The sequence below is a fragment of the Sinohyriopsis cumingii genome, chromosome 9, assembly GCF_028554795.1.
Source record: "Sinohyriopsis cumingii isolate HCF-2022 chromosome 9, ASM2855479v2, whole genome shotgun sequence".
Classification (NCBI taxonomy): domain Eukaryota; kingdom Metazoa; phylum Mollusca; class Bivalvia; order Unionida; family Unionidae; genus Sinohyriopsis; species Sinohyriopsis cumingii.
Window position 1 is genome coordinate 98,176,165 of NC_142969.1, and position 15,840 is coordinate 98,192,004.

Here is a 15,840-nt window from a genome sequence, read left to right on the forward strand (position 1 = left end):
ACTAGAAAATATATTGGTCTCTACTATATGTTGACAGGTTTTACACCTTTTACAGCCACAGGGGCCATGTTTACTAGGGTGGTCTTGGTTAGTGAGTGGCGTTAGCTTGGCCATGACTAGGTATGTCTTTGAGGTTGTTTGGTCTTCTGTGGGTTACTAATGGCTTGTTCGGGAGGATTACTTTAGTGTGTCACACAATTCCACGATCATCCAGTGTTTCCGAGTGATTTTACCTACTTTGGGATTGTCTGGATAGCATGTCACGATAAATGGTATCCAATCAACATTTTGTTCTTCATATTTTAGTAGGTCCTTGCGGTTTCTTTGTTGAGCCCTTTGGGTTGCCTACGCTATCGAGTCTCTGTCGTAGCCTTGGTTAATCAAATATTCAGATAACTCTTCAGATCTTTTTCGGATTGTTTCATCGTCGGAGCAGTACGTTTCCTCAGTACCTGGCTATATGAGATGTTCTTAATGAAGTGTTTTGGATGACAGCTCGTTGGGAGTTTGTCGGTTGGTTTTGAGTACTTGTCAATATGGAGTTTCTTTTCTACCAGTCTGGTTGTTGTGTCCAGGAAAACGTGGCTTGAGTTGGAGACTTTTGCCGTGAATTTTATTGAAGAATGGAAGTTGTTGTTATATATATATATATATATATACTTAAATACAGATAAACATGCGTATATATGTGTGTTTTCTTGAATATGTGCTAAGTGATCCATCCGTAGTCGTTTCCGGAAAATTAGATAATTGCGCGTCCGTTTAGTAAGAGTTACCATGACTGGTTTCACGTGGCTGCATTAAACAAGGAAATCCACTCGTGTAACTACTAAACTGAATATCTCTTCTTGGTGCAAGTGTTCCGATCGATGCAAGAATGAAGGCTACAATTGCAGCCGTTTCATCTATGTTCTTCAGCACCATCGTCAGCCTCACAGGAGCAATCCGCAGACAAGGTATGTTACACTTATTTGTGTTTGTCACTTCGAGTAATTTACTTTGTTTTCAATCGTCAAACAGAATATATTACACTGACGTATTCTTTACACAGGGTAGGGTATAATTACATGTGTCTGTAAGTCAGAGTAGGATATACTTACATGTGTCTGTCAGTCAAGATAGGAATACACACATGTGTCTGTCACTCAGGGTAGGGATACATACATGTGTCTGTCAGTCAGGGTAGGGATACATACATGTGTCTGTCAGTCAGGGTAGGGATACATATATGTGTCTGTCAGTCAGGGTAGGGATATATACATGTGTCTGTCAGTCAAGGTAGGGATACTTTTATGTGTCTGTAAGTCAGAGTATGATATATTTACATGTGTCTGTCAGTCAAGATAGGGATACATACATGTGTCTGTCAGTCAGGACAGGGATGCATACATGTGTCTGTCAGTCAAGATAGGGATACATACATGTGTCTGTCAATCAAGATAGGGATACATGCATGTGTCTGTCAGTCAAGAATGGGATACATACATGTGTCTGTCATTAAGCATAGGATATACTTACGTTTCCTTCGCTTTTCTAAAGGATTTATGAAATTAAACAATAAAAAACGTCCAACACAGATCTGTATAATGTTTCCAAAACAATATATTCTGATTCTGATTCGAAGGGGGTGAATACAATGAAGACCATATATATATCATTATCAAGTGAAAAAATTTCGAAATGTAAACTTTGTGCATGAAAGTGATCTTGTTATAAACATCTGTCGCTATTAGGGCAGAAAAAGGATCCCAGAGAGAAATTGAGCTCATCGTCATTATCTTCATAGCAACCGTCAATAAGGATAGGTTACAAGTGTTTGTTTTGAGTACGTCATGTGACCTGTTTGTGCATCATTATTTTATGTAATGGAATGAGCCTCATGTTTCCCATGTTCTTTATTTAACTTTAGCAAGAGACTTTGTCTTGTTGGCAACTGGGGTGTTCTAGAAATGACCTTTCGACCCACATTCTGGTCCTATTTTTTATCTTATTATTTTATTCGATGCTGTTTACTTGAGAAATTACACATTCTTGCATTAACATCTTTAGCAGAATCAGTCTTATCGTTGTGTTCTCAATTTTAGTTTGTGGAATTATTTATTCAAATTATTATTCACTGGAAATAAAAGGTGTGCATAAAACTATTATTGGGCTGGAACACTAAGCTGAAGTTGTTGTGAATTCAGACAAGAACATCAATGTACGATTATTGTGATACATCAAAAGTACATCATCACATTGCATACCACTGACACACTAGCACATTGGATGCTATATGCATATCAGCACAAGCAGTATTGGAACTTATTTTCAATACCACTGGAATTCAGTTGGAACTTCGTAAATTTGGACTTCTGATAGATTTTAGAACTCTTTGGGATTTAATTCAGAATAATGTAAGTCATTATTAAATTTTCACTTTGTATCTTAGTAAAATAAATGATTTGTTGAATTGTAAAAAAACGTGGTTTTCGATTTTCTATGCTACTTATTTTAAGGATATATGGCCGTAACAATGGACAGTGCAAATAAAAATGGGAGATGGCATACATAATATTTTCAGATAAATTTCCAGGAATGGAATGCATAAACAGGGGCAGCTCGATGAGAATGAAGAATTGTACAAAAAAATAAATTGTATTTTTTTGGCAAGAGAAAAGAATCGAGCACACCTCAACTTACTCATGCAAACAGCATACCAATTTCGTTCAAACGAAAGCCAGCTGTGCTTTTTTCAGGACAATTGGTTTCAGTGTACAATACTAGCACATTGATAAAACATTGAGACACCAAGAACTACTAAATATTCAACTACATTCAATTCAGATCCAAAGAGCATATTTAGGCATAGAGATTGACATTTATTTAGACATACAGATTCACACGTAAAAAGACATACAGATTCATTCACACGTATAAAGACATATATATTCATTTCCAAGTATATAGACATACAGATTCACACGTATATAGACATACAGATTCACACGTATACGGGCATACAGATTCACACGTATATAGACATACAGATTCATTCAGACGTATATAGACACACAGATTCACACGTATACAGTCTTACATATTCATTCACACGTATATAGACATATAGATTCACACGTATATAGACATATATATTACACGTATACAGACATACAGATTCACACGCATATAGACATACAGATTCAAATGTACACAGGCATACAGATTCATTCACACGTATATAGACATACATATTCACACGTTTATAGACATATAGATTAACACATATATAGATAATACAGATTCACACGTATATAGATAATATATTCACACGTGTATAGACATATTCGCACGTATATAAAACATGCAGATTCACACGTATACAGGCATACAGATTCACACGTATATATAGACATACAGATTCATTCACACGTATATAGACATACAGATTCACACATATACAGGCATACAGCTTCACACGTGCATAGACATACAGATTCATACGTATACAGACATACAGATTCACAAGTGTACAGACATACAGATTCACACGTATACATGAATTCAGATTCATTAACACGTATTTTGACATACATATTCACACGTATATAGACATACAGATTCACACGTATACAGGCATACAGATTCATATGTATACAGGCACACAGATTCACACATATATAGGCGTATAGATTTACACGTATATAGGCATACATATTCACACGTATATATCCCTACAGATTCATACCCATATAGATATACAGATTCACAGTTATATAGGCATACAAATTCGCACGTATATAGGCATACATATTCATTCAAACATATATAGACATATAGATTCATTCACACGTATATAGACATTCATTCACACGTATATAGACATACAGATTCACACGTATATAGACATACATATTCACTCACACATATATAGACATACAGATTCATTCAGACGTATACAGTGATATTCACACGTATATAGGCATAAAGATTCACACGTACACAGGCATACAGATTCATATGTATACATGCATACAGCTTCACAAGTAAATAGGCATACAGATTCACACATATACAGGCATACAGATTCACACGTATATAGACATACAGATTCACAGTATATAGACATATAGATTCACAAGTATATATACATACATATTCAAAAGTACATAGGCATACAGATTCACACATATACGGGCATACAGATTCACACGTATATAGACATACAGATTCACACGTATATAGACATACAGATTCACACGTATATAGACATACAGATTCATTCACACATATACAGGCATACAGATTCACACGTATATAGGCATACAGATTAACACATATATAGCATACATATTCACACGGGAATTTCTATTGAATAATTATAATCGTCGCCGCCACCCTCGGCCATTTTCGGCTATTTAGATAACAATAAAATGACAAATTTGACAGACTCCGTGCAAAGCACGAATGGAAAAATAATTTAAATTTATAAACAAAGTATCATTAACTCCGTTGCTATAGGAACTAAGGAATACAAACTGAAACTAAAAACATTGTTATTTCAAATGATATATTTCAAAATGATACCCGGTACAATTTTAGAAAAAATTGGAAAAAAGAACACGAATAGAATCAAGAAGATATTAAAATCTTTCCTAATATAACATTTAGTTGTTACCATTAATTATGAGATTTCTTCCCATCGACAAATCCGATAGTTTGTGAGTGATCACATCAACACAAAATGGTATCAGACACATCACATAGATGTTTCTTTTATTCAAGTTTTCATTATGTATATTTGAATATAGCGCATGTTGGATAGCATTCGAACATTTTAATTTCCCTGCTACAACATACTACAAGAAAGAAAAATAAACCACTGAAAAAGGTACTTAACAAGAAAAAAACGTGTACTGGCTCCCCTGTTGCTGATATATCTAAATAGTTAAAAATAATCTTAATAAGGTCGCCCATTACAGGTGTAGATCCAAAAATGCAAGAAAGACCGTAATGAAAAATAGCTTCACTGTTAAAAATTTGCTTAGCGATCAAATCAGACGCATTAAACGACTCATAATTGTAATGTGCTCTTCTATCCCTTTTTCAGATGTCATTTGAACATGTTTGATATTTTCAACAATTATCATTCCTCTTTTGATGGATCAGAGGAAACATTTTCTTTTCTCGATCAATAAAGATCAAATGATAGAATGTAGATTATGTTCAATGCTGTTTCGTCTTAATGTATGTTAAGTTAGTTTTCTTGATAAGTGCGATACCCTGTGGTATACCACACCATGGTAGTTTTGTATTAATTTATGCGTTGACTATTTTCTTCTCTCCTTTTTACGGTACTCTTTATTTTCCTTATAGTTTAATTTACACCATTCTTTTTGTTACGGTTTGAATCTAGCTTGCCTTTTAGCGAAACTCTGTTACAGTTAAAATATTTTTGTGTAAGAATGTTATTGAGTGTCAAACCAATTGGAGTATAGTACCTTACCCAAGTATACACCACGGTGGATGACATCGCCTGGTCCGATTCGGTCCTGAGTCTGACACGCAAACCACTGTGCCACCGCGGCTCCAAGTAGCAGTAGTAATAGTAATAGTGGCTACATTAGTAGCAGCTATGGTAGCAGAAGCAGTGACAGTATTTGGAGTTTGAATATTGTTAATTGTAGTTAATGCTAGACTCAAGACAGAGTTTAACAGGAAGTTGTGATTTGTATTCGGTTTAAGTACATGCCCGGTTTGTCCGCCCTCTTAGATAAACTCTGTATAATTCTTTAAATTTTCTTAACTATGGAAGTTACTTCCCTTTGAGCACATATCTGTAAAAGGTACACCATTAAAAAAATCTCACATTTTTAAATATTAAACTAGATGTTGCAAATAGTTGATACCGACGACAGCTTTTACTGAAAAATATACGATTCCAGAAACTGGAAAAGGACAGTGAGAAGTCTTTCTGGTTCTTTACATGGGCATCTTCTGGTTTAGTTTTAAACGAGAACAAGACGACAATGCTAGGGGCCACCTGTTGATAATCGTTTTAGAAATTAAAACTTGATTGATGATATGGCTACGGTTAGAGCATTTTTTAAATGTCCTTGATAGTTTTTTAATAACATCGATATGAATTTATTATTTTCGCCAGTCTTATGAAGCTGAATATGAGATATTTTAATAATATAGTATACTGAAACATAATGACAACGTAATTTTTTTCCATATATCTTTATTTACACTATTTATTTCTAAATGTAAGCGATTAATCATTTCATTCTAATGCAACCCTGTTATAACGGGCATATAGAAAAGGCCCAATGTGTCCTTCTGCATGGGACTAAAGTGTATGTCAACCTGGCCATGTAGACGATAATTAACTGTTAATTCTTCTTCTTACATTTAATTATAAAATAGTTTAAATTAGGTCTATTCAATTCTGCTTGTTGAATGCACTGCACCTTAAATGTATTCAACAATATCCAGACCAAGATTATTGATTGCTGTAGACTTTTACGTTGATGTCCATATGCTTAACTGGGTCAAGAAAAGAGGACGTTGCATCTATCATAACAAATAACAATGTAGTATGAGTTTGTTTTCAACACACGATGGTTTCCTTGTGATATCAAAAAGGGCAATATTCAATCCGGTTTAAACTGAGCAATATCCCTCGAATAAATTCGTCCAAAATGTCTACATTATTTTACTGCTTTAATCGTATGAACTTCTCGGGGCGTGTAAATAATGACCTTCCAATGGAATATGCATGTTGGATGATCCAAATAAAGTAAATACTTGCCATTTAAAGGTATATGTAATCAAATTATAGAAAAGGAATCCCATTACCGAATTTGTCAGTATTACCTGTATGACTTTTTATATAATGGATTCAATAGCTGCTGTGGCTCAGCATTTAGTTACATTGCCCAATGCCTATCAAAAGATGTAATAACTGTCTTCTTTTGAGTTTTTGTAAGTTTTGTCAGGGGTTGGGATTGGTGGAGGAAGAGTTTTCTCTTTAGTAAAAGTTCATGAGAGATCAAATGTCCCTTGTCCAGTACGTGCTTTGTGTTCTACTGTCAAGACTCTGTGGTTTTGCATTGACAGTTGTATAGACAGCAATATAGATTTTCTAAGTACTATCAGAAATCTGTTGAAATTATTAGAAAACCTATTTTCTCATGCATCTTTATGTCAAATACCGGTTATCCTCCATGTTTCCGCAAGACTAGACTAACTTCCGCGATTAACGTTTCTTTAGAATCATCCCTCTTACAGCTAGCTACCGGTCAAGTGTTGTTTCTTAACAATTATATTTTTTCTTTCTTTGCTCTCTCTCTCTCTCTCTCTCTCTCTCTCTCTCTCTCTCTTACAAATTTTGTACACCCATGAGAGATATTGTGCTGTACGAAAACAATGTTACATTCGTGTACCCAAATCATGTCACAAACGTCCGAATGTTTAGTCTTGATACGATTGTAAATGTTGACCTATGATATGATTTACACCTCCATGTGTTAGTGACGTCGCCTTACAATGTTGTAGCAGTTGTAGGCCTACTATTCTCATATGCTACCTATGAGTTACCGGAGATTTAATTTTTTTTTAATAACAGTTTTGTTCTGTCTGAAAATTCTAACTGGTCGCAAGTACAACATGTTCAAAGAAACGCATGAACAATTATGTAACTCCAGGTGTTGTGGTTACCTAGTTTAAGAGGATGCATTCCACCCATTGGGTTAGACACATGGATACATCCCGCTATATTACATGTATATATTAAACTAATATAAATTGTTATCTTCTTTCTTTCTTTCTCATCTCAGTTCCTTCAATTGATTTTTTTCTCAAACGGTATTGCCTTTTTCCTCTTATAACATGTTAACATATATAAAGACATCTGATGTACATAAAATACGTTTTATATTCGCCAAACAAAAATTGATTCTACGTATTGGTATTTAATTTTGATGCCTTAATTATTATGAATTTTGCTAATTATTCCAGATACCTGTAATTTTGACGATGGGATGTGCGGTTGGGTTCAGGGAGTAAAAAACGATTTTAATTGGACAAGAACGTCTGGTGGCAGCAATATAATCAACACGGGACCGAAGAGTGGCCACATTACCGGCAACGGTATGCCATACTCATTATTGAAATATAATGCACGTTTAACCTGCAATTTTGTTTAGTGAATAATACTTCAAAATCAACAGAAAATATGCCAATATGTAACATGAAATAAGCATTTTTACGATGAAGGATAATTTATGTCGCGCATGTTTTTGGATTTAATTGTTCAAATTAGATGTAATTTGGTCAACGACAATGCTAGGTTTATACCGTTCTTGATCATTGTGTGTATAACCTTTTATCTTTATTCGGGAAGATTCCTGATGTAAGCATCATTCAACTCGTACTTTGGAACCTAAATTTCAAAAACTGATAATAAACACCGCCCTGTCATTTGATAATTCATTACATTTATTACCGCAATCCAATTTTAAAAATTTTCATCGACATCATTACTATTATAGACCAACCCAAAGTCAAAACATATTCATATCAAGACATGCATTTTAAGGTACTTCTGTATACTTTGTCATAAAAGTAACCCTGAATCGCCATACCCGTTTCTTTCAGTAGTAATAATGTGTTGACGATTATCAGACCTTGTCTTACGAGTCACACATAAATGTTGCTTAGAGTTTGATACACGACTATGGATAAGGTCCGAGTAAACCGAATATTTCTACCTTCCAAAAAACACGGCTTTATTTTAAGCTCAAATATCATGGAAATTATAATGCCAAATGATATCCAAGGTCAAATCAGTACATGCAATTTGTATATGGGTATAATGATAATCAACTAAGATTGTTACAGCGCCGTATTTTCGACTACCAATGCTAAATTAAGTTCAACTATCGGAAAAAGATGACAAATTCTGAAGCTGGTAACACTGAAACTGCACATGTAGTGTACGAAAATGATGTTAACATTGTGTGCATCAATCACAATTTCAAGACAGTGTTTGACTACAATGACTCGTTCGCGCAGTGTTGGTTAACTATCGTCCTATTGAAATAGTGACTGTAACCTAGATCCAGTCTCTTACATGACAGATTTTAATTTCGGTTATTAATGTTGACTGATCAATATTAGAGAAAACAAAGAGTTTAGTAGTATTTAATATTGCCTGTATGACGCCATCCTCTAATGTCCTCTAGCATCGTACTCATTCTACTAAGCTTCAAACGAGTATTGCTCACGGTGACGTTATGAAACCAGTTCCAAATTTCTGCGGAGTTCAACGCGATGTCATAACGTATGTCGTAAGAAATTATTCTTGGTGTTCTATACGTCACGGTAAATGGGTTGCTGATACCATGTCAAAGGAACAAGGTTGTGTGTGTATGTCGTCTCCAGTGCCATGTTATACTAAGTCGTTGTACAAAACATTGTACACGACATCGTTTTCTCCACGCGACTTCTGTTAGATCTCCACGATCTCACTGTCGACTTCAGCGCCATCATTGATTGTCAGTTTGCTGCCGGGGAGTAATTTTAGACGCGTCACAAACTGTTATGTTACTTGTTTGAAATCTTGCACCACGTAGATATTATTTTTTACTTTTGTTGATAAAATTCTTCCTTCAACGGATGCATTATTGTAAGCACTTTTGTACGATGAGTGTCTTCACTAAGAAAATCATCAAATTCATCCAATGTCTTCCAATTATCTTGCCCAGGATTCAATGTATACATAACAACTTTTGTTGTAATGTGTATGTTGTTGAGCAATATGTTTAACAACAGATTTGTATTGCCACATCCTATGGACAAAACTATCATTTAATGACAACCCTGAAACAAAATATTGTGAAAAGTTTACGATCCTGATTATTTAGTTCACCAGATATATATCAATGAAATGTGCATCATTTGGAACAATAATTGGCGGCAACGGTAGCAACAGAAGCGTCACTAGAGCTGTTCAACAAACGCGGTTTAAAACTGGCGACTTAATTCTTGCCCTGTTAATTATGTCGACACAAAAAATAACATACTTTCCCTCGCCAACAAACAACACAGAGGACGCCACAAAATAGTACATACATCTTGTAAGGGCAGCAAATTATATTATTCTGAACCGAAAATCCTTTCTGCAGTGTTTAACTTTTCGTCTGACCTTGATGGTTACAAATTGATGAATGATGCTGAAGGTGCCAGATGCTTTGCCGCTAAGTGGGGGAAATTCAAAATATGTCAGTGAATATTTTTGAAATCCTATGACCTTCTGTAACAGCCTTCTAGAACAGTGGCAGGTTCTAAAGGCTCTAATATGCGTAGAAATAACAGCAGGCGGATTAGATTCACATTCCGTCACCAGTGCTCTTTATTATAAGTCGGAAGTAGTTAAGTGGGGTACATTAGCGACAATGGGAATTAGCATTACAGAGACCCCTGGGTCAGATTAGCGACAAGGGAAATTTAACATGGTGAAAAATCGTGGGTCAGATTAGCGACAAGGGAAATTAACATGGAGAAAAATCGTGGGTCACTCTAGCGACAAAGGGAATTTAACATGGAACTATAGTGTGGGTCTGTCTAGCGACAAGGGGAAATTAACATGGGGAATAGAGTTTGGGCTTTTGGGATTTTTTTTAAATTTTTTTAAATTTAAATTTAAATTTAAATTTAAATTTTAAAAAAGGGTAGGCAATGGAAAGGCTATCTCTTTTCGAGAAATATGGCTGGCCCTGAAAAGGGCCTTTGGGTTTATGTTAATGTATTCATTAACATAAATGGTACCGCATTGGTCTTCTTCTTGTCCTTAGGCTACGTCTCACTGTTGGTCCGTAAATCAGCACTCTTTTCAGGCATCCTTGTCTTTCAACGTATATCCTACGTATCCACAGGCTGGTGTTTGTCCTGTGGACAACGGTCCACTTGACTCGGACATACATGAGCATGTCCGTCCGGAACATCATGGAAGACACAAGCGTAGAAGATTGCACATCGGTCCACATCTTGAAGTGAATCAATGCAGTGAACTGCGCTTATTTATAGGTACAGGAAGGATTGAAACGGATTGAATTCATTTACCAATCCGAACACGCGTTACAAAATTCAGTCAGCTCGCATCCAATCCGAAGAGAGCAGTCTGTGACGTCACGTGGTCTATATAGATTCGTTAGCGCTTGTGTGCAGTCAATCTATGCGACAGTGATTCAACATGACGGAAACTCAGAAAACGATCCATTGGGGTGCACCAGCAGGGGAGACTGCCCAAGGGAACCCGGACTTACTTTCAGAAGAGGTACATTGGGATTTTGTGGATTTTCTTACCTCGCAAGAATTTGTTCCGGAACCTTCGTTACCTTCTTCATTACCGCAAGTGGAGAATTTTAGACAGAGACAGAAAGAAGAATTGGAGAAATTTATGCAACGACAAAAGGAAGCGGAACAAGCTTTTCTCCTACAGCAACAGCAACAGCAACAAGAAGAGGTAAGAAAAAAACAACAGCAACAACAGCAAGAAGAAGTAGCAGCAAAGAAACAAGAGGGTGAAAATCAAACGGCTACGGTACTGTTGGACATTTTAGCGGAGTTAAGAAGTCTGAAACAAATGTATCAGACTTCTTTATCACGACCGAAGAGAATACGACCTTCCCGAGCTAAACACGCCAACCCTGTGACTAAGCCTGTCGTACCACCCTTAGTGATTTCAACCCAATCATCAGAAGTAGGCCTTGGCCGTGGCAAAGGCTTAAGGCAGTTAAAGTTGATTGGTTAAACTCACCCCTACACCAAAATAAAAAGGCCCTTTTCAGGGCCACCCACATTTCTCGAAAAGAAATACAATTTCAATTTGCCAATAACTCAAGAATAAACCCCACCCATTTTACCTTATAGTACGTGTCTGTGTATGAGTGCGTGAGTGTAGCTTCTTATTTTAAAATCAGAACTCAAAGACACTTACCTTATATCATTCATGTATTCTTTTATCCATTTTTTTACAATCCAATTCACAATTCACCACAGAACACTTTAATTAAAAGTTCATTGACTTCTTCTTTCTCCTTGTTTAGTCTCTCTGTTTTTTTAATTTCTTCACCGTTTTTTCCTCATTTTCTTCCCTTTATCTTTTCTTCTCCTGTTTCTTTGCTTCTTGTAAATAGAATTGTCTTCTTTCTTCCTCTTCTTCCTCTGAAGAATCCCTCTCTTCTTTCGAAGAATCCCTCTCTTCTTCCGAAGAATCCCTCTCTTCTTCTGAAGAATCCCTCTTTTCTTCTGACTCCTCTTGTTTCTTTTTTGGGCAATCTGGAGACCAATGTCCTTTTTCTTGACAATAATAACAGGTATCTTGACTTTTGTCTTTTTAGCCCCTGTTTTTTTTTTTTGACGGTCTGGACACTCTGAAGACCAATGCCCTTTCTTCTGACAGATATAGCAAGTATCTTGACTTTTATCTCGAAAGGAAGGAGAGTAGTCCGTCGGCTGGTCTGAAGAGAATTTTCTAATGACCCCTCGCAAATCTCTGACGAAACGTTCCATCTGGGTAGTCTCTTCCATTGTTGTGCTCAGCTTGAGAGTGAAATGAATAGTGAAAGGACAAGACACACACCCTTTTTATATACGCTGGTTTGCCAAGACTATAAATTAGTCTATGGTGTTTAAACTTGAGTCATTTGACGTTTTGCACTCAAGATGAAACGATCCCATTCATTCGAGAAGAAAGAAGAAGAAGAAAGTAAGAGGCAGAAACGTGATCTATCGCCTCGTACCAGGGCTGAAATCTTGGCACAAATTCATGCCAGTGATTTTGAAGAGGACATGAGTGAACCAGATTCCGAACCCTCTAAACCAAGTTCACCACCCTTAGTCAACCCTGAAAAGTACTATTCCATTCGAGAGACGGAAAAGCGCTCCTCTAGAAAATTTAGAACCACGGCTTACACCTACACGGTGAAGTTTAAAGATTTCAAGGCCGACGTACCCTTGGAGAAAGCAGAAGGGTTTATCACCGAGATGTGGGATTCTTTGCTCACCGCACTCAAGCGACAATGTCAAGCCAAAGAAGACGATCGCTTGACACTATCCATAGATCACGACGGTTTGAAATCCCCTGTTTGGATCGAGTTTAGCAGACCCGCAGAACTGACCCCTTCCAAAGTCATGGACAAGATACAACGGGTGCAACAATCTAATGACCAGTTTGACATCACCGATGGTAAAGCCACACTGAAAATGGCCCACGTCTCTCCTCCTCAAGGAACTGGATGCAAAAAGATGTTATTGGTGGACGACCTTCGCAACACCAAAAAGAGTCTCGTCCGAATTAACAACCCTCAAGACCAGATGTGTTTAGCCCGTGCCATCGTGGTGGGACGAACCTATGCCAACAAGAACGACACGGTAGAATGGAAAAGAACCTGGAAAACTATTCAACGATGCGATCGAGCCAAACAACGAAATGAAGCAGAACTCCTGTTGCAACAAGCCGGACTGTCCAAAGACACACCCTGTGGCATTCCTGAGATGCAAAAATTGCAAGATGCCCTAGCTCCACGCTACACCTTGAAAGTGCACCCTCAAGAAATGCGTGGAACTCTGTTGTTTCGAGGCAAAGATTTTAAGGACGGAAAATACATTCATGTCTATCATCACGATGACCATTTCGATACCATTACCAGTATCACTGGATTCCTGGGATACAGTTATTATTGTGAGAAATGTGACTATGGTTATAACAATCGAGAGCAACACAAGCATTGTGGAATGAAATGCCCAGGATATTTGGCCTCTCCACCCTGTCTGAGCGAAGGACCAGTGCCTTGTTCGACTTGTTTGCGCACGTTTGTCAGTCCTACCTGTTACCAACAACATTTGAAAACACAAGGTTCACAGAAGAAATGTGCTTGTCAACTCCTGAGATTGTGCCCTACCTGTGGACAAGGCATACTTACCAATAATGCCAAGGCACACGTATGTCGAGGAAAGAAAAAATGTCACATTTGTCACCACATCGTGGACTTGGAACACCAATGCTACGTGCAAAAATACCAACCCCCACCAGAGGAAGAGGACGGTCACAAGAAGAAAGGCAATTTCATCTTTTTCGATTTCGAATGCATGCAAGAGACCGGCATTCACATTCCTAATTTCTGCGTGGCTCATCGAGCGTGCGAGAAGTGCATTCAAGAACCTATCTTCAGTCATTGCCCTCACTGCAGCAAGATTCCTGGAGGACGTGAAAAAATCTTTCGAGGACCAAACACGTTAGCCGATTTTGCCCGATGGGTCTTAAACCCCATCGACAAGACGTGGAGCCAAGAGGACATCGAACGTTACGGAGATTGTCATCGTCATGCCACGGTGATGGCTCACAATTTCTCCGGATACGATGGACAGTTTCTTTTGAGGTACTATACGAAACATGGCACCGAACGTCCTAAAGTGATTTTGAACGGAACCAAAATCATTTTCATGCAAGTGGGACAAGTACAGTTTAAAGATTCGATGAGTTACTTAGCCATGCCTTTGAGTCGAATGCCTAAAACGTTTGGAATGACAGAAATGGCTAAAGGGTACTTTCCACACTTTTTCAATACGGAAGCCAATCAACATGCCGTTCTACCCCATTTGCCTGAGGCTCACTATTACGACCCCGACAACATGCGTACCGAACAACGAGAAGCTTTCTACGCTTGGTACCAGGCTCATGCCTCTGACCCCTTCGACTTTCAGGAAGAAATGTTAAAGTATTGTCGTTCCGACGTGGACATTTTACGGCGTTGCTGTGGAAAATTTCGAGAACTGTTCATGGAACACGGAGGGGTCGATCCTTTGAAAGAATCTTGCACCATTGCCAAAGCGTGTTCCTTAGTGTACCGCCAACGATTCATGCCTGAAAACACCGTGGCTGTCATCAGTCCTCAAACGACCCACTATGTCAAGCGTCAATACTCGGTCAAAACCCTACGTTGGTTACATTACTTGTGCGACAAGGAAGACAAATGGATTCAGCATGCCCGCAAAGGAGGAGACGAAAAGACCATCGGAACGTATTCGGTCGATGGCTGGGACTTAGAAAACCCAAAGATCGTGTACGAGTTTAACCGTTGCTTTTTTCACGGATGTCCCGTCTGCTACCCTGACCGTGACACTAAAAATCAGTTTTTGCAACGAACCATGGAAGACTTGTACCAGGACACTTGTCAGCGACGCCTAAAGTTAGAACAGCAAGGATACCAAGTGGTGGAAATGTGGGAACACGAGTACGATCACCGTTTGAAAACCGATCCCGAGTTTAAACGTCTCGTGGAAAGTTACCAGTTCATGGACCCGCTGAACCCGAGGGATAGTTTGTACGGAGGAAGGACCAATGCCACCTGTTTGCTGTACCAAGCCGACGAAGAGAAAGGAGAAGAAATCAAATACTTGGACGTGTGTTCGCTGTATCCCTACGTGTGCAAATATTGTCGCTTTCCTGTAGGGAACCTGCAATTGTTCACGGAACACATCGACCTGAAAAACATTCGACAATACGAAGGTCTGATCAAGTGTAAAGTTTTGCCTCCCACGAACCTATACCATCCCGTCTTACCTCACCATTGTCAAGGCAAACTGATGTTTCCCTTGTGCCGTACTTGTGCCGAAACGTGCAACCAGGACCAACCTTGCCATCACAGCCAGGAAGAACGTGCCTTGACGGGAACCTGGGTCAGTGTGGAATTGTTCAAAGCTCTGGACATGGGATACCAACTGTTAGAAGTGTACGAAATTTGCCACTTTCCCAAGACACAACAGTACCACAAGGGTGACCCTACTCAGAAA

The 15,840-nt window shown here is 38.0% G+C and overlaps 1 protein-coding gene across 1 annotated transcript in view; it reads left to right on the plus strand.

The window, feature by feature from the left end:
- Window positions 1-817: 817 nt before the first annotated feature.
- LOC149792306 (MAM and LDL-receptor class A domain-containing protein 1-like) overlaps window positions 818-15,840 on the plus strand; it is a 72,784-nt gene continuing 57,761 nt past the window's right edge. The window contains exons 1-2 of the mRNA XM_089969555.1: window positions 818-956; window positions 8,002-8,133. Coding sequence (XP_089825681.1) covers window positions 878-956; window positions 8,002-8,133 — 211 coding nt within the window. The 5' untranslated portion in view covers window positions 818-877. The remainder of the gene's footprint in view (window positions 957-8,001; window positions 8,134-15,840) is intronic.